This window comes from Triticum aestivum, chromosome 1A, assembly GCF_018294505.1.
Source record: "Triticum aestivum cultivar Chinese Spring chromosome 1A, IWGSC CS RefSeq v2.1, whole genome shotgun sequence".
Taxonomy (NCBI): Eukaryota; Viridiplantae; Streptophyta; class Magnoliopsida; order Poales; family Poaceae; genus Triticum; species Triticum aestivum.
In genome coordinates this window covers 473,790,132-473,809,906 of record NC_057794.1, presented here as the reverse complement: position 1 = coordinate 473,809,906, position 19,775 = coordinate 473,790,132, and the positions used below count along the sequence as shown (strand labels likewise).

Genomic DNA, 19,775 nt, shown 5'->3' with positions numbered 1-19,775 from the left:
GCGACGCGGTCCATCATGCGGTTGACCGCGGAACAGTGGAGGGACCGGGTGCCTCCGGGGTCCGGGCATATGTGGTACGGCGCCGCGATGACCGGTGGTCCGGCCACCAGGCTATGGCGTGCGTCGCGGTACGGAGAAACGTGGAGCAGCGGAGGAGGAGGGGTCGATCGGTCGTCAACCCCCAACGACGACACTGTTTGCATCGTGGTACGGTACGGAGAAGAAGGCCCGACATCGCCTTGCCCGTGCATGTGAAGCGTCGTGATCATTGTCACGAGGGGTTTTGAGCAGGTGAGACGTCAGTTGTTTCGGGCCGGCTCTTTGCGGCTCCAGGACATCGCGCATGGGGATTTGTCGCCAGGGACAGGGAGGACATCGATCGGGGCACTGCTACACAAGTGCTGCCACCAAAAATCAAAAATGATGAAGTTTCTCCTCTGACAGGAACGGAGGACCTGTATTAGTGGATATCTTTTGAACAAAAAATACACGGAAATGTAACGATCAGATCTGTATTACTGACGTCAGATTTTTAGATTTGCCATGCGAAAACAGATAAAATTACTATGCTAGCGTATAGCATTTGCCATGTTCTTACAGTGAAAAAAACAATAAATTAATAGAGGAAATCGGATTGCAAAAGCAATCAATAATGAATATTGGCAAACTCTAAGCCTACAGGTGGAGAGGCGGTGGTTGAGGGAGGGGGGTACAGCTGCACAATACGTGCATATTGTGGATGGATTACTGGATAACCGTTGGAGATGCTCTTATGTTGTAATTTTTCTTTCCTTGTGTTGGTTTTAAGCAATTTATTAACTTTCTTCACTACAGTAATGAAAGCAATATGTTATTTTAAGAATTTATATACACACAAACTCAACATAGGCGTAACCAAGTTTACCTTTTGAGAGAAAAAGAAACCCGCTTATAGATGATGTGTGGATTCATCTACAATAGATGTTAAATCCTGAAGGTGAAAAAAGAGTCATGTTTCTGTCATGTACATACTAAAACTGGTGAGGTTGTTGCTCGACAATTGGTTTCGTCGATCTTGCAACTGGAGATAATGTTTCAAGCTGCGCAGCTGATCACATAACTGCGGCTGATGAGTCGGAGAAAACAAAGGAACATCAATTAGTACAGATGAAAACGAAGAAGATTTTAAAGAATGGTGATCCGAGATGCCGAGTTTCAGTAAGGTAGGAGAAGTGCTACCGGTGCGATGTATCTTATGATAGACTTACGATGAAGAGAACATATTTCCCTGTCATGTTGGGCATATAAGGAAGATTCACACCTAAAAGTGATGCATAGTACTAGCATCTTATGTTAAGTCGTATGCAAACTGATGTCAGATGTGCGCAGGGGAAGTAGTAAACTGCTTCAACCTGCCGATTCATTGTAGAGTATAAAAGTTCATGAAATATCAATTAGTGTGACAGAGAAAGACCGGGTTTGCTAATTCTCAGCCGCCTGAGAATTAGTTATATCTAAGTCGATACCAAGGACCATTGATCTGACACTGAGATCCATGCAAGATTTCATATATCTCTAAACTATGAGAGCATGATTGCACTAGATGCATAAATTGTTATATCATGGTAAACATTGTATTAGATTTGTATGCACAAATTTGTAAAATCAACTGAGAATTAGTTAATTCTCAGTCGACCAAGACATAGACACTTTTTTATTTACACGCAAATGGCATAGCACGAAATCTATGTTGCTTCTCCTGAGCAGCTGCCCTTACTTGCAAGGATGTGGCAGCACAGGCTCAATCAGAAATTGACCATTGCAACTGTGGAGATGACTTTGTACATTGGCTCCCTTAACAGATGTGAGCTTCTTGTTGCTTCCTTTCTTTTCTGTCCAAATTGGAACCACTTCCTGTTGAGTTATCCTCACTTGGAAGTTGTTGATAGTGAGCGGCTGCTTCTGTACTTGCAGCTGTTGCATCAGCCGAAGAATTCTCACTTCATACATCGGAAGCAATTAAGCATGTTAGGTTTCTGCGATGAATTGCATATCTGCCCATGGATCTAGAACAACTTGAAAGAACTTACTTCAGTGAGTAGATGATCAATCCGATGGCCACAACTGTGAATGCTAGATAGTACAACCAGTTTATCTGTTGGTTGCATGTAAATCATTTGAGCATATAGTGCAACATATTATGATCTGTTGCAAGGACCAGACAGAAATTGTCACCTGTTGTTGATAGAAAAATACTCGGATGGCGACTGCCCACATGCCAGATGTTAAGAGCGAGAGGTTAAGCAATGTTGCTCCACTCATCTGCAGGAGTCATGGTCATCAGAAAGAGCTAAACTACTACTGGAAATGGGAAATGGAAGGGCCTTTTGGCTGATACTTCCTAATGAGCTAATATTACCCATTTAGATTATGTTTATAAGTTGTTTATACTTGACTGGACAGATTCTCTTTGTTGCCTACTTGTGTAGCTAATTTCTACCTCTGTTCCTAAATGTAAGACGGTCCGTCTTACATTTAGGAACAGAGGGTCTATCTGATTAAACATGTTGGAGGGAACTTAACCTTGAGGACAAAAGGAGTAATGGTGTAGAACATAAATCCTGCAATGCCGTATCCTGCAAACAAACTTATCTGAAAATAAAAATATAAAGCAGGAGTGAGCTTCCTGTCGGACAATTCAAAAAAGAGTATTGCAGATAAAGAGACAAACCAAAACTATAGTTTGCTACCATTATTGGAGACCAAACAATTGCTTCTACGCTCTTCCTTTCGAATATAAGTCTGATGTTTTGTCAGGTTAAAAGGTAACATGAATATTTGCTCCGGAAAACAATGTAGTGATGTTTAACAATGCAAGAATAAGAGTGACTCTATAGATAGAAATATCAACGGATAACGGCAGTTTTCTCTGCCGATAAACTGTGGAGGAGGATACATCTGAATTGTACTGACAAGCACCCCAAATAGTCCAAGCATTGCGACAACTTCTACTCTGTCGTTCTTCTTGACACAGTATTCCTACATAGTCGAGGGAATGATATGCTTATTAGAGTTTTGAGACAATATTGTTGACAGTAGCACGATATAATACATCACCAACCTCCCCGACATTGCTAAATGCATAGCAAACTGCCCCGGCAATAACAAGGGCATCCCCTAGAAGTGGTATTTTATTTGGATCTGCAGAAAAATGAAGTTTCTTTAATCTGTTGATACTTATCTTCTCTGTAGAAATTGGGGAAACTATTTCAGCCTGGCGGGTTTGTAAAATTAGGTTTGATTTGAGCACACCTCTACCCATTATATCGCCAATTTGCTTTATTCAGCAGTAAATTTGATCTCCTAGACTATTACTATCATGATTTCTTCTAAAGGAACATACTGTGAAGAACTTCATCCTTTACGTATCCTAGGTTTCTCAGTGATTTTTTTGTAACAAGCATCCTTTGTATTTTAACTCTTAAGCAGTTACCTACTTTTTTGGGGAACAAGCCACAAGGCTTCATTTATTCATAATCAAAGATCTCCATACATCATTTATGAGTGATTGCATGAGGAAATCAGGAGTTCATCGACCCAAGTACAAAAATCAGAACTAGCTAAAAACGAACTCGCTACATTTGCTTCCCTAGGACATATGTAGTACATATGAAACCTCATCAAAAGCACTCACATGCAGCAAGCAGTCATGAAAAATTGCAGAACTAGCAGTAGCCGAAAAAACCTCCGGCCTTAAGAGTCGATATAACCTGCTCATTATCAAACTGAAGGATAACTCTGAAGTGCCCCATCTGCTGACCAAACCAGATGCCATCCCAAGCGGCATAAGCTTCAGCCGTAAGAACATATCAGTAGCTCACTCAACTTTGAAGCTCTAGTGGCCATGAATCCTCCATTAGAATCTCTAATCGATGCCAAAAAAATCTGTAGTTCCCAGAAATCTGATTTTTTTCGGGGCTTAAGCCTACCTAACCCATCCCCAAAGGTTTTTTTTGGAGACCGAGGAGTTACCGGAATTTGATTTTGTGCTCATGCAATTCGGTTACAATGCCGACTTCAATGCCATCTCTAGGAAGCAACCGGGATGCCGACATGGCCTAAACCCTGCTTGGTGTGTTCACAACAACGAAGGCGGCACAGGGAGGAGTTTTTTAGCTTGCTTTTTTGCATAGGGTTGCAAGAGCAGGCCCTGCTAGGCCCGCAAAAATGAAAAAAATAGTATAAAATGAACTAGACGCGTTGAACTCTCCTGATGAAGGATTCACAAGCTGGAAAGAAGGGGTTTATGGCGAGCTGCCTCTTGCACCCTACTCATATGTGAAGTGGGTTGAATGAATGGGAAGGCAGGCAAAAAATGTCACCCGACAGGATCTTGCCATAAAGAATAACAACCTAGAGAGGAGAAAATTTTAGGCAACAACAAGAAAGGAGGATGATGGGAATGATGCAGAAAGAGCAGCTGAATTCTAGGGATACGATGATTGCCTTTGGTGCTTTATTATACTTCGCATTGTTTGCCATCATGGTTGCTATAACTGTTAGCAAATATCTGATGGCTCGTATAAGTTGTAGAGCTTTTATTCAACGCACAAACAGCCTTTTCAGTATTCCGTTTTGTGAGCAAGGAATACTACAGTTTTTATAAACCATGATTTTTCTCAGTTTTACCAAAACTACCGAGGTGTTTGGCTTGTGTTCTTATACTACAGTTTTGATCGATTGTAAGGCGGTGACAAATGAAACTAACTCAACTACACTGAAGGAGCTACATGACCGGGCTAATTAGCGTCTGCTAACAGCTGCCGGATGCATGCCTATACGTCCATGTGCTTGACAAAATAGTTTTTGAGTGTACTGTATGCTCTCTGGTTGATCGGCTAGCTAGCTTTGCCTGGTGCGTATGCGTGCAATCCAGCCGGGACAAAACTCCTTCTGCGTCTATGTGCACAGCATATAATCGGCTAGCTAGTCTGCATCTGCAGAGGAGAAAAGAACGACCGGCAAGTGACGACGGCCAGAAGGACTCGGGACACCAATTAAGAGAATGCAATCTTAACTGAGCCGCCTATTAATCAGGCGATAAAATGAGATTCGCTAACAAGATAACGGAAAGAGGCAAAATAGTAGCGATCGCATGCACATCTGATCTTTATCTGAACGTAGACAGAAGCGTGAACTGCGCTATCTCCGATCACTTCTCTCGCTTCTGTTTAGAAAAAAGAGGTCCGGACCTCTTTTTTGGATACTGCGAAAAAACCATAGTTTCTGGCATACTACAGTTTGTGAAACTTCTGTTTTTGTTTCATCCGAACACCTCAAAATATGTAATACCAAAGTTTTTCTAAAAACCACAGTATTTCCAAAAAACTGCAAGAATACTTTGCAAACAAACGCACCCTAAGTTTTGGGGATGGGTTAGAATCCACCGTTCAATACCCAGTAACTTTTGGGCGCTATGTTTTATGGATGTATTAGAGTTGCCCTTACCTTGCGCATCTGGAGTTTTTGCATCTGAAAGGAGCACAAGTGCTAGCCCAGCCACACAGGTCCCTGCCCCCAGAAATTGCCAGAAAGAATATCTCGTGCCTAGTGCGTACCAGGTGAGTATGATAGCCCATACAACAGTCCAGCAATCCAACAATGTTACGCTGGTGATGGATGAGTACTGGTACGCCTCAGTAACTGCAACGGAAGTTTATAAGATGGTTATATATGTACATCATCAGGAGCAAGGATTGCATTTACTATCTAACTGAAATGCGTGTTGCTTGTTGTACTCACCCAGATAATTTCCCTGGACATCGACGAAGGCCAGCACTAAGTACCAATACCAAGGTATCTGCAAGACAGGAGCGGCTAACACAGTGAGACGTGAAACCACATCGCATAAGCTCCATAGTTGATTTTCATGCAGCTACGCTCACCCGCAGCTTGTGTCGTCGATGCAAGAGGATTGGCACATAAACTAAGGTCAACAGGAGATGTGTGCAGAATGATTGCGCAAGTGGTGCATCAACTCCTGCATAAAAACATGGAATTATATGCTTTACCGAGCGATGATTTCTTGTGTAGGAATCAGGCCAATGCGGCAGATGGGTCATTGAGTAAGAAGATTAGCGAGTTCTGCAGGAATGATAATTTGGGATCTATGGAGATTGCTGAGAAGGATGGTACCGAGATTGGCAATGAAAGAGGAGGCGAAGCTGCAGGCTGCCATGGAGAAGGCCACGAGCTGGCCGAGGAAGAGCACGAGCAGCAGGCGCCATGCGTTGTCCTTGGTCCGGATCTCCATGGGCCTGCCTGAACAAGGTGCACGCTGAAAACACAAGCCTCAGGTTTGTATTAGATGCAGAGGAGAGTCTCCATGGGCCTGTCTGCGCATGGATCAGAGCAGCACGCCAGTATGTGACAGGTCCATTGATTTATGTTTTTTCTTTGTGCTATGAGGTGTCTGGATCTCATCATTTAAGTGAGCAGCTCGTGTCTCATTAATGCCTCTCCTGTCGAGGCATCCCGGCCGGGCCTATTTTGGTTTTTGATTCACTAGTGCAACTGCCTGAAAGGAGTTGACAGTAGACAGTTGGCAGTTGGCAGTTGGCAGTTGATACGCCCATGTCAGATTTGCTGCACGGAAGGGGAGAGGATTTGATGGAGTCTGTGTTGGGGAACGTAGCATAAATTTAAAATTTTCCTACGTGTCACCAAGATTTATCTATGGAGTCATCTAGCAACGAGGGAGGAGTGGATCTACATACCCTTGTAGATAGCGCGCGGAAGCGTTCAAGAGAACGGGGTTGATGGAGTCGTACTCGTCGTGATCCAAATCACCGATGATCCTAGCGCCGAACGGACGGCACCTCCGCGTTCAACACACGTACGGAGCAGCGACGTCTCCTCCTTCTTGATCCAGCAAGGGGGGAGGAGAGGTTGATGGAGATCCAGCAGCACGACGGCGTGGTGGTGAAAGTAGCGGGATTCCAACAGGGCTTCGCCAAGCGCTGCGGGAGGAGGGAGATGTGTCATGGGAGGGAGAGGGAGGCGCCAGGGCTTGGGGTGGTTACCCTCCCTTCCCCCCACTATATATAGGACCAAGGGAGAGGGGAAGGGCGCAGCCTTGCCCCTTCCTCCAAGGAAGGGTGCGGCCAAGGGGGGGAGGAGTCCATCCTCCCCAAGGCACCTCGGAGGTGCCTTCACCCTTTAGGACTCTCCCCTCCTCTTGTCCCTTTGGCGCATGGGCCTCTAGGGGCTGGTGCCCTTGACCCATGTAGGCCAAGGCGCATCCCCTACAGCCCATGTGCCCCCCCGGGGCAGGTGGCCCCACCCGGTGGACCCCCGGGACCCTTCCGGTGGTCCCGGTACAATACCGGTGACCCCGAAACTTGTCCCGATGGCCGAAATAGCACTTCCTATATATAATTCTTTACCTCCGGACCATTCCGGAACTCCTCGTGACGTCCGGGATCTCATCCGGGACTCCGAACAACTTTCGGGTTACTGCATACTAATATCTCTATAACCCTAGCGTCACCGAACCTTAAGTGTGTAGACCCTACGGGTTCGGGAGACATGCAGACATGACCGAGATTACTCTCCGGTCAATAACCAACAGCGGGATCTGGATACCCATGTTGGCTCCCACATGTTCCACGATGATCTCATCGGATGAACCACGATGTCAAGGACTTAATCAATCCCGTATACAATTCCCTTTGTCTAGCGGTATGATACTTGCCCGAGATTCGATCGTCGGTATCCCGATACCTTGTTCAATCTCGTTACCGGCAAGTCTCTTTACTCGTTCCGTAACACATCATCCCGTGATCAACTCCTTGATCACATTGTGCACATTATGATGATGTCCTACCGAGTGGGCCCAGAGATACCTCTCCGTTTACACGGAGTGACAAATCCCAGTCTCGATTCGTGCCAACCCAACAGACACTTTTGGAGATACATGTAGTGTACCTTTATAGCCACCCAGTTACCTTGTGACGTTTGGCACACCCAAAGCACTCCTATGGTATCCGGGAGTTGCACAATCTCATGGTCTATGGAAATGATACTTGACATTAGAAAAGCTTTAGCATACGAACTACACGATCTAGTGCTATGCTTAGGATTGGGTCTTGTCCATCACATCATTCTCCTAATGATGTGATCCCGTTATCAATGACATCCAATGTCCATGGTCAGGAAACCGTAACCATCTATTGATCAACGAGCCAGTCAACTAGAGGCTTACTAGGGACATGGTGTTGTCTATGTATCCACACATGTATCTGAGTTTCCTATCAATACAATTCTAGCATGGATAATAAACGATTATCATGAACAAGAAAATATAATAATAACTAATTTATTATTGCCTCTAGGGCATATTTCCAACAGTCTCCCACTTGCACTAGAGTCAATAATCCAGTTCACATCGATATGTGATTAACACTCAAGGTCACATCCCCATGTGACTAACACCCAAAGAGTTTACTAGAGTCAATAATCTAGTTCACATTACCATATGATTAACACTCGATGAGTTCTGGGTTTGATCATGTTTTGCTTGTGAGAGAGGTTTTAGTCAACGGGTCTGAATCTTTCAGATCCGTATGTACTTCACAAATTTCTTATGTCATCTTGTAGATGCAACTACTACGCTACATTTGGAGCTATTCCAAATAACCGTTCTACTATACGAATCCAGTTTACCACTCAGAATAATCTGGATTAGTGTCAAAGTTTGCATCGGCGTAACCCTTTACGACGAACTCTTTTACCACCTCCATAATCGAGAAAATTCCTTAGTCCACTAGTTACTAAGGATAAATTTGACCGCTGTCCTGTGATCCATTCTTAGATCACTCTTGTACCCCTTGACTGACTCATGGCAAGGCACATTTTAGGTGCGGTACACAGCATAGCATATGTAGAGCCTATGTCTTAAGCATAGGGGACGACCTTCGTCCTTTCTCTCTATTCTGTCGTGGTCGAGCTTTAAGTCTTAACTTCATACCTTACAACTCAGGCAAGAACTCCTTCTTTGACTGATCCATCTTAAACACCTTCAAGATCATGTCAAGGTATGTGCTCATTTGAAAGTACCATTAAGCATTTTGATCTATCCTTATAGATCTTGATGCTCAACGTTCAAGTAGCTTAATCCAGGCTTTCCATTAAAAAACACTTCTCAAATAACTTTGCGTGCTTTCTAGAAATTCTACATCATTTCCGATCAACAACATGTTAACAACACATACTCATCGAAAATTCTATAGTGCTCCCACTCACTTCTTTGGAAATAAAAGTTTCTCATAAACTTTGTATAAACCCAAAATCATTGATCATCTCATCAAAGCATACGTTCCAACTCCGAGATGCTTACTCCAGTCCCTAGAAGGATTGCTGGAGCTTTGCATACTTATTAGCATCTTTCAGGATTGACAAAACCTTCCGGTTTGTATCACATACAACCTTTCCTTAAGAAAATCGTCGAGGAAACAATGTTTTGACATCCTATCTGAAGATTTCATAAATAATGCAATAATCGCTAATATAATTCCAACAGACTCTTAGCATCGCTACGAGTGAGAAAGTCTCATCGTAGTCAACTCCTTGAACTTGTCGGAAAACATCTTAACGACAAGTCGAGCTTTCTTAATGGTGATACTTACCATCATTGTCCGTCTTCCTTTTAAAATCCATATGTACCTAACAGCCTTACGACCATCAAGTAGTTCTTCCAAAGTCTATACTTTGTTTTCATACATGGATCCTATCTCGGATTTTATGGCCTCGAGCCATTTATCAAAATCCGGGCCCACCATCGCTTCTCCATAGCTCGTAGGTTCATTGTTGTCTAGCAACATGACTTTCAAGACAGGATTACGTACCACTCTGAAGTAGTATGCATCCTTGTCATCCCACGAGGTTTGGTAGTGACTTGATCTGAAGTTTCATGATCACTATCATAAACTTCCACTTCAATTGGTGTAGGTGCCACATGAACAACTTCCTATGCCCTGCCACACACTAGTTGAAGAGACGGTTCAATAACCTCATCAAGTCTCCACCATCCTCCCACTCAATTCTTTCGAGAGAAACTTTTCCTCGAGAAAGGACCCGATTCTAGAAACAATCCCTTATTGCTTTCGGATCTGAGACAGGAGGTATACCCAACTGTTTTGGGTGTCCTATGAAGATGCATTTATCCGCTTTGGGTTCGAGCTTATCAGCCTGAAAATTTTTCACATAAGCGTCGCAGCCCAAAACTTATAAGAAATGACAGCTTTTCTCTAAACCATAGTTCATATGGTGTCATCTCATCGGAATTATGTGGTGCCCTATTTAAAGTGAATGTGGTTGTCTCTAATGCCTAACCCATAAACTATTATGGTAATTCGATAAGAGACATCATGGTATGCATCATATCCAATAGGGTGCAGTTATGATGTTCGGACACACCATCACACTATGGTGTTCCAGGCTGTATTAGTTGTGAAACAATTCCCACAATGTCTTAATTCTGTGCCAAACTCGTAATTCAGATATTCATCTCTATGATCATATCATAGATATTTTATCCTCTTGTCACGACGATCTTTCAACTTCACCCTGAAATTACTTGAACCTTTCAATAATTCAGACTCGTGATTCATCAAGTAAATATACTCAACATCTACTCAAATCATCTGTGAAGTAAGAACATAACGATATCCACTACATGCCTCAGCACTCATTGGACTGCACACATCAAAATGTATTACTTCCAACAAGTTGCTTTCTAGTTCCATTTTACTGAAAACGAGGCTTTTCAGTCATCTTCCCCATGTGGTATGATTTGCATGTCTCAAGTGATTCAAAATCAAGTGAGTCCAAACGATCCATCTGTATAGAGTTTCTTCATGCATATCTACCAACAAACATGGTTCGCATGTCTCAATCCTTTCAAAAATGAGTGAGTCCAAAGATCCATCAACATGGAGCTTCTTCATGCGTTTTATACCGATATGACTTACGTGGCAGTGCCACAAGTAGGTGGTACTATCATTACTATCTTATATCTTTTGGCATGCACATGTGTATCACTATGATCGAGATTCAATAAACCATTCATTTTAGGTGTAAGACCATTTGAAGGTATTATTCAAATAAACAGAGTAACCATTATTCTCTTTAAATGAATAACCGTATTGCGATAGACATAATCCAATCATGTCTATGCTCAACGCAAACACCAAATAACAATTATTTAGGTTTTAATACCAATCTCGATGGTAGAGGGAGCGTACGATATTTGATCAACCTTGGAAATACTTCCAACACATATCGTCATCTCACCTTTTAGCTAGTCTCCGTTTATTCCGTAGCTTTTATTTCGAGTTACTAACACTTAGCAACCGATCCGGTATCTAATACCCTGGTGCTACCAGGAGTACTAGTAAAGTACACATCAACACAATGTATATCCAATATACTTCTATCGACCTTGCCAGCCTTCTCATCTACCAAATATCTAGGGTAATTCTGCTCCAGTGGCTATTCCCCTTATTACAGAAGCACTTAGTCTCGGGTTTGGGTTCAACCTTGGGTTTCTTCACTAGAGCAGCAGCTGAATTGTCGTTTCATGAAGTATCCCTTCGTGCCCTTACCCTTCTTGAAACTAGTGGTTTCACCAACCATCAACAATTGATGCTCCTTCTTGATTTCTACTTTTGTGGTGTCAAACATCGCGAATTTCTCAAGGATCATCATATATGTTCCCGATATATTATAGTTCATCACGAAGCTCTAGCAGCTTGGTGGCAATGACTTTGGAGAAACATCACTGTCTCATCTGGAAGATCAACTCCCACTCGATTCAAATGATTGTTGTACTCAGACAATCTGAGCACAAGTTCAACAATTGAGCTTTTCTCCCTTAGTTTGCAGGCTAAGAAAATCGTCGGAGGTCTTATACCTCTTGACGTGGGCACGAGCCTGAAATTCCAATTTCAGCCCTCGAAACATCTCATATGTTTCATGACGTTTCAAAACCCGTCTTCGGTGCCTCAACTCTAAACCGTTTAACCGAACTATCATGTAGTTATCAAAACGTGTATGTCAGATGTTCGCAACATCCACAGACAACGTTCGAGGTTCAGCACACTGAGCGGTGCATTAAGGACATAAGCCTTCTATGAAGCAATGAGGACAATCCTCAGTTTACGGACCTAGTCCGCATAATAGCTACTATCAACTTTCAACTAAATTTTCTCTAGGAACATATCTAAACCATAGAACTAAAACGCGAGCTATGACATAATTTGCGAATACCTTTTGACTATGTTCAGGATAATTAAGTTCATCTTATGAATTCCCACTCAGATAGACATCCCTCTAGTCATCTAAGTGATTACATGATCCGAGTCAACTAGGCCGTGTCCGATCATCACGTGAGACGGACTAGTCAACATCGGTGAACATCTTCATGTTGATCGTATTTACCATACGACTCATGCTCGACCTTTCGGTCTCTTGTGTTCCGAGGCCATGTCTGTACACATGCTAGGCTCGTCAAGTCAACCTAAGTGTTTCGCGTGTGTAAATCTATCTTACACCCGTTGTATGTGAACGTAAGAATCTATCACACCCGATCATCACGTGGTGCTTCGAAACGACGAACTTTCGCAATGGTGCACAGTTAGGGGGAACACCTTCTTGAAATTTTAGTGAGGGATCATCTTATTTACTACCGTCGTTCTAAGTAAACAAGATGCAAAAACATGATAAACATCACATGCAATCAAATAATAGTGACATGATATGGCCAATATCATATAGCTCCTTTGATCTCCATCTTGGGGCTCCATGATCATCTTGTCACCGGCATGACACCATGATCTCCATCATCATGATCTCCATCATCGTGTCTTCATGAAGTTGTCTCGTCAACTATTACTTCTACTACTATAGCTAACGGTTAGCAATAAAGTAAAGTAATTACATGACGTTTATGTTGACACGCAGGTCATAAATAAATTAAGACAACTCCTATGGCTCCTGCCGGTTGTCATACTCATCGACATGCAAGTCGTGATTCCTATTACAAGAACATGATCAATCTCATACATCACATATATCATTCATCACATCCTTTTGGCCATATCACATCACATAGCATACCCTACAAAAACAAGTTAGACGTCCTCTAATTGTTGTTTGCATGTTTTACGTGGCTGCTATGGGTTTCTAGCAAGAACATTTCTTACCTACGCAAAAACCACAACGTGATATGCCAATTGCTTTTTACCCTTCATAAGGACCCTTTCCATCGAATCCGATCCGACTAAAGTGGGAGAGACAGACACCCGCTAGCCACCTTATGCAACTAGTGCATGTCAGTTGGTGGAACCAGTCTCACGTAAGAGTACGTGTAAGGTCGGTCCGGGCCGCTTCATCCCATGATGCCGCCGAATCAAGATTGGACTAGTAACGGTAAGCATATTGAACAAAATCAACGCCCACAACTACTTTGTGTTCTACTCGTGCATAGAAACTACGCATAGACCTAGCTCTCATACCACTGTTGGGGAACGTAGCATAAATTCAAAAAATTTCTACGTGTCACCAAGATCTATCTATGGAGTCATCTAGCAACGAGGAAGGAGCGGATCTACATACCCTTGTACATCGCGCGCGGAAGCGTTCAAGAGAACGGGGTTGATGGAGTCGTACTCGTCGTGATCCAAATCACCGATGATCCTAGCGCCGAACGGACGGCACCTCCGCGTTCAACACACGTACGGAGCAGCGACGTCTCCTCCTTCTTGATCCAGCAAGGGGGAAGGAGAGGTTGATGGAGATCCAGCAGCACGACGGCGTGGTGGTGGAAGTAGCGGGATTCCAACAGGGCTTCGCCAAGCGCTGCGGGAGGAGGGAGATGTGTCATGGGAGGGAGAGGGAGGCGCCAGGGCTTGGGGTGGTTGCCCTCCCTTCCCCCCACTATATATAGGGCCAAGGGAGAGGGAAAGGGCGCAACCTTGCCCCTTCCTCCAAAGAAGGGTGCGGCCAAGGGGGGGAGGAGTCCATCCTCCCCAAGGCACCTCGGAGCTGCCTTCCCCCTTTGGGACTCTCCCCTCCTCTTGTCCCTTTGGCGCATGGGCCTCTAGGGGCTGGTGCCCTTGGCCCATGTAGGCCAAGGCGCACCCCCTACAGTCCATGTGGCCCCCCGGGGCAGGTGGCCCCACCCGGTGGACCCCCGAGACCCTTCCGGTGGTCCCAGTACAATACCGGTGACCCCGAAACTTGTCCCGATGGCCGAAATAGCACTTCCTATATATAATTCTTTACCTCCGGACCATTCCGGCACTCCTCGTGACGTCCGGGATCTCATCCGGGACTCCGAACAACTTTCGGGTTACTGCATACTAATATCTCTATAACCCTAGCGTCACCGAACCTTAAGTGTGTAGACCCTACGGGTTCGGGAGACATGCAGACATGACCGAGATGACTCTCCGGTCAATAACCAACAGCGGGATCTGGATACCCATGTTGGCTCCCACATGTTCCATGATGATCTCATCGGATGAACCACGATGTCAAGGACTTAATCAATCCCGTATACAATTCCCTTTGTCTAGCGGTACGATACTTGCCCGAGATTCGATCGTCGGTATCCCGATACCTTGTTCAATCTCGTTACCGGCAAGTCTCTTTACTCGTTCCGTAACACATCATCCCGTGATCAACTCCTTGATCATATTGTGCACATTATGATGATGTCCTACCGAGTGGTCTCCGTTTACACGGAGTCACAAATCCCAGTCTCGATTCGTGCCAACCCAACAGACACTTTCAGAGATACCTGTAGTGTACCTTTATAGCCACCCAGTTACGTTGTGACGTTTGGCACACCCAAAGCACTCCTATGGTATCCGGGAGTTGCACAATCTCATGGTCTAAGGAAATGATACTTGACTTTAGAAAAGCTTTAGCATACGAACTACACGATCTAGTGCTATGCTTAGGATTGGGTCTTGTCCATCACATCATTCTCCTAATGATGTGATCCCGTTATCAATGACATCCAATGTCCATGGTCAGGAAACCGTAACCATCTATTGATCAACGAGCCAGTCAACTAGAGGCTTACTAGGGACATGGTGTTGTCTATGTATCCACACATGTATCTGAGTTTCCTATCAATACAATTCTAGCATGGATAATAAACGATTATCATGAACAAGGAAATATAATAATAACTAATTTATTATTTCCTCTAGGGCATATTTCCAACAGTCTCCCACTTGCACTAGAGTCAATAATCCAGTTCACATCGATTTGTGATTAACACTCAAGGTCACATCCCCATGTGACTAACACCCAAAGAGTTTACTAGAGTCAATAATCTAGTTCACAATACCATATGATTAACACTCGATGAGTTCTGGGTTTGATCATGTTTTGCTTGTGAGAGAGGTTTTAGTCAACGGGTCTGAATCTTTCAAATCCGTATGTACTTCGCAAATTTCTTATGTCATCTTGTAGATGCAACTACTACGCTACATTTGGAGCTATTCCAAATAACTGTTCTACTATACGAATCCAGTTTACCACTCAGAATAATCTGGATTAGTGTCAAAGTTTGCATCGGCGTAACCCTTTACGACGAACTCTTTTACCACCTCCATAATCGAGAAAATTCCTTAGTCCACTAGTTACTAAGGATAACTTTGACCGCTGTCATGTGATCCATTCTTAGATCACTCTTGTACCCCTTGACTGACTCATGGCAAGGCACATTTCAGGTGCGGTACACAGCATAGCATATGTAGAGCCTATGTCTTAAGCATAGGGGACGACCTTCGTCCTTTCTCTCTATTCTGCCGTGGTCGAGCTTTAAGTCTTAACTTCATACCTTACAACTCAGGCAAGAACTCCTTCTTTGACTGATCCATCTTAAACACCTTCAAGATCATGTCAAGGTATGTGCTCATTTGAAAGTACCATTAAGCGTTTTGATCTATCCTTATAGATCTTGATGCTCAACGTTCAAGTAGCTTAATCCAAGCTTTCCATTAAAAAACACTTTTCAAATAACTCTGTGTGCTTTCTAGAAATTCTACATCATTTCCGACCAACAACATGTTAACAACACATACTCATCGGAAATTCTATAGTGCTCCCACTCACTTCTTTGGAAATACAAGTTTCTCATAAACTTTGTATAAACCCAAAATCATTGATCACCTCATCAAAGCATACATTCCAACTCCGAGATGCTTACTCCAGTCCCTAGAAGGATTGCTGGAGCTTTGCATACTTATTAGCATCTTTAGGATTGCTGGAGCTTTTCAATTAATACTAATAAACCATAAAAACACTAGGAGTGAAAGAAAACCACGCGAAGAACAAGCCACATATATTTTAGGTTGCTTACCTGTTTGCCAGACTAAATTATTTTATCTCGAACGCCTTGGTGCAAAGACCATGTTTGATTCAGTGAAAATGTCCCATCAAAAAAGAACGAAGCCCCAGCAGTTGTAGAGCAATGACCAAGATTCCTCATTCATGAAGTCAAAGCTGAGCAGTATCATTCATTTAGTTTGAGGGGATACATAGTAGCAGCAAGATTTCCAAGCAGTACACATTTCATAGCAGACATAGAGCTAGCACGATCTTACAGTGCGTGTCAACCAACATCTCATTCAACTTCAATGCATAAATTCAATCCTGGTCAAGGTTAAAAAGAAATAAGTGAAATTAGTTGAAATTCAAGATGATGGAGCAGCAATGGAGGAAGATTGAGAAGAAGACTAACAGAAGATTATGGAGAAAGAAACTGGAAGTGAACTTCGGGAACATGACTTTTTTGATCGTTTTAACTCCTTTATGTGATCCTGATGCGGGGTGCTTTCCTCCCCAATGTTATATATGCTTGGCGTGGCCACTGTAGTTTTCCATTTTTGCTGTTAGCATTTCATTCGGCAGCGGACAACGTAACTTTTTTCGTTTAGTGGGGTAGTCTTGGCAAAAACTAGTATATTGCCAAGCATCTGCAAGAACAAAAAAGGGACAGCTCAATGAGGAACTAATGTCAGAAAAATACACATCCGTTGAAACATTATTAGATTCTTATGCCTGCAAGAAATGCCTTAGTATTTGATTCCCAGACATAATAGAACAAAACCAATGCTTGGCTTTTTAGCTTCATCCAACACAAAGCTGTGAGTGCAAAAATGTGCGCGAATGTCTTCTATATGGAGTTCAAGCAATTGCGGGAACATAACTCAAAGCATGACAGCTGACCAGTCTACAGTAATACATGAGCATTAGGAAATCGTTATTCAGACTTACGGTACCATAATTATTCCTAGTCTGAATCTGGGATATGAAACAAGGGAAAAGCACGTAGAAAGTACCACCTATGCATCAGGGGATGAGCGTGGAGTAAATAAATTCGGGCCAACAATTCTCTTCACTTCCTCAGCTGGAGCCACTATCCGATGAACACTTGCTGCCTAAGTATCACTCCACTATTTTGGTCCCTCAGAAGAGGTAATGTGCATTTCAAAACAATAGTGGCATCATTGTTGGTGCTGATCATGACAGATGGAAAGCTGAATTTCTCATCGTCTCTATCAAAACATCACGAATATTCTTTAATATAATGCCACAACAACATGATGTTTGGCATAGTACCACAACTTCCATTTGACAATAGTTTCAGCTTGGATGACGGATATATTATTAACATGGCCTGAATCGCTATTACCCTCGATCTCCAAAGAAAAACTTGAAGCAAACATTGCAGAATCCTTGAGCAATGCATGTTTGCTATCACACAGAGCAGGAGAATCTCAGTTAGGTAATCTGATTCCGTTCTTCAATACCAGGGATTGTTTAATGGACAATGGCTCCAGCTGAGGAAGCAGTATTCCATTCTTGAACATAAATTAACCAACTGAATCCCTAACCAGTATGCTTAATGGCATAAAAAGCAGTTGCAGAACAGGACACTAAGCTTTCAGAAAATATTTCTAGTTTTCTACACCAAGTTTTTTGTCTTGATGAGGGAGCAACAAGCACCACAAGGTTCTCCCATCACAGTGGAAGACAATTAAAAAGATACTCGGGGGATCATCTGATTGGGAAATGTTAATGGCTTGTTCATCAAAACTCAGCTCAAGGCATTCACTCATACTCCCTCTGTCCGGTGAAAAATGTACATATAGAAATGTTAGGACAAATTATGGATTTGGAGTAAAAAAGCATTGGAAAGGTGCAAGCCACCATCTCTCTCCTCTTTAATTATCCTACCCCCAATGACCTAAGTGCATGTAAAAATTAAGGAAACCATGTGTAGAATGCTATTGGTCTAGATTACCGTGTGATGAGAGAGAAATATTCTTTTCTACTTTAACGTGCATTGGGAAGATAGATGTACACTCTTTTGTGGACAAATTTTAAAGCCAAACGTACACTTTTCACCGGATGGAGGGAGTAAGTCAGTTCATGGTCTTACCATAAGAACTTGCAAAAGAGAACACAATAATGCTCAAAGTAAACATAGGTAAAAAAAAAGGGCACAGTCTTACCGAAGCTAATTCATTTCTAGCATCATTCAGTTCATGGTCCAATATAGTATACTCAGGTGATCTTCTCTGTCTGCCCGGCTACTGGTATTTCCTACGCAGGAACAAATAGCAGGGAGGAATCACTCCGAATTTCTACGGCGTGGGATGAGACGAGAGGAGGGGAATTTTCCAGAACCGAACCTGCGGGAAGAGATGGGCGACCTTGTCGGCGTCGAAGCGGGAGCCGAGGAGCGCGGGATGGCTGCGCCGTCGTACGAGCAGGTGCGCACTCCGCTCTCCTGCGGACCCAACACACCCACCCCTCTCTAGGGTAGGCGCGCGTGCCCCGGCTCTCTCCGGTGGAGGCGGCGGGGATCTCGGCGGCCGCCGTGTTTCGACCGTTGCGTTGGAGAAGAGAGAGAGATGGGGCGAGACAGGCTCCTTTCCGCTTCCGGTCCGAGCTATCTACAAGCTGGGCCCATAATTCGAGCGGGCCTTCTGGGCCGGGCACTTTCAGCCCACCTGCGAGACGAAGCTGTATATACGTACACAGCCGAGCCCACCACAGTGTCTCAAAGAAAGAAATCCGAGCCCACCACAGTGTATCGATCTGCGCCATTCTCCCCACGGCACGCCGGCGGTAGCGCAGCTGCCTCCGCCGCCGCAACCCTTCCTTCCACGAGGACGACGCGGCCTTCTCCACCGCAGTGTAGCACAGCCTCGTCACGTCACCCCCGCGCTGATTAGGTCGAGGTTAGTGAGCACCGGAGGAGGCGGCCGGCGGCCACCGTCGGAGGAGGAGGAGCGTGGTGGCGGCGCCTCGGCTCGTCTCTGTCACTCCCCACGCCGGCGACGCGTGCGGAGACGGAGGGAGGACGCGGGACTCGCGGTGGAGCCGAGCGGGAGCAGACGCCGCCCGGCTGCTCCGATGTAAGAGCACCTGTACTGCACCGACGCTGATTTTTAGTCCCACATCGAGAGTAATTACATAAACACGTGTAATCGTGATAAGAGGTAGGAACGCCATGAAGAGGCGGCATGTTTGTGTGCCGGTTTCTTCATCCAGTTCGTCCAAAGCATGAGGTCGTCGATGATTCGCTTAAGGGTGAGAGTATGCGGCCTACTATATAGATACGGTAGTGGGTGTAGATAGGGCTGCAGGGGTGCAGGCAAAGAGGTGGAGGTATGCTCGGGACGCAGGCAAAGGGGGGGAGGTATGCCCGA

General features: G+C 44.1%; 1 protein-coding gene and 1 long non-coding RNA gene across 2 annotated transcripts; both read right to left on the bottom strand.

Moving 5' to 3' along the window:
- Positions 1–1,591: 1,591 nt before the first annotated feature.
- LOC123058045 (solute carrier family 35 member F2) lies at positions 1,592–6,446 on the bottom strand. Its single transcript, XM_044480880.1, has 11 exons — positions 6,175–6,446; positions 5,925–6,019; positions 5,782–5,839; positions 5,488–5,682; positions 3,101–3,180; positions 2,936–3,018; positions 2,730–2,781; positions 2,563–2,631; positions 2,215–2,301; positions 2,070–2,134; positions 1,592–1,979 (listed from the first exon to the last, which is right to left on the bottom strand). The coding sequence occupies exons 1-11, from the start codon at positions 6,290–6,292 to the stop codon at positions 1,835–1,837; spliced, it is 1,047 nt and encodes a 348-aa protein (XP_044336815.1). The 5' UTR covers positions 6,293–6,446; the 3' UTR covers positions 1,592–1,834.
- A 10,072-nt stretch (positions 6,447–16,518) lies between these two features.
- Positions 16,519–18,973, bottom strand: LOC123151379 (uncharacterized). The gene is made up of 4 exons (XR_006475634.1): positions 18,753–18,973; positions 18,573–18,663; positions 16,796–17,030; positions 16,519–16,707 (listed from the first exon to the last, which is right to left on the bottom strand). It is a non-coding gene; the product is annotated as an uncharacterized lncRNA (long non-coding RNA).
- Positions 18,974–19,775: the final 802 nt, after the last annotated feature.

What these genes read in the sequence shown, in the direction of transcription:
- LOC123058045 (XM_044480880.1), bottom strand. Translation starts at nt 6,292, where the DNA reads ATGGAGATCCGGACCAAGGACAACGCATGGCGCCTGCTGCTCGTGCTC. An exon ending in CTCTTTCATTGCCAATCTCG is followed by an intron (nt 6,020 to 6,174) that starts GTACCATCCTTC and finishes GTTTTTATGCAG; the next exon opens with GAGTTGATGCACCACTTGCG. An exon ending in TTGATCATCTACTCACTGAA is followed by an intron (nt 1,980 to 2,069) that starts GTAAGTTCTTTC and finishes CGATGTATGAAG; the next exon opens with TGAGAATTCTTCGGCTGATG.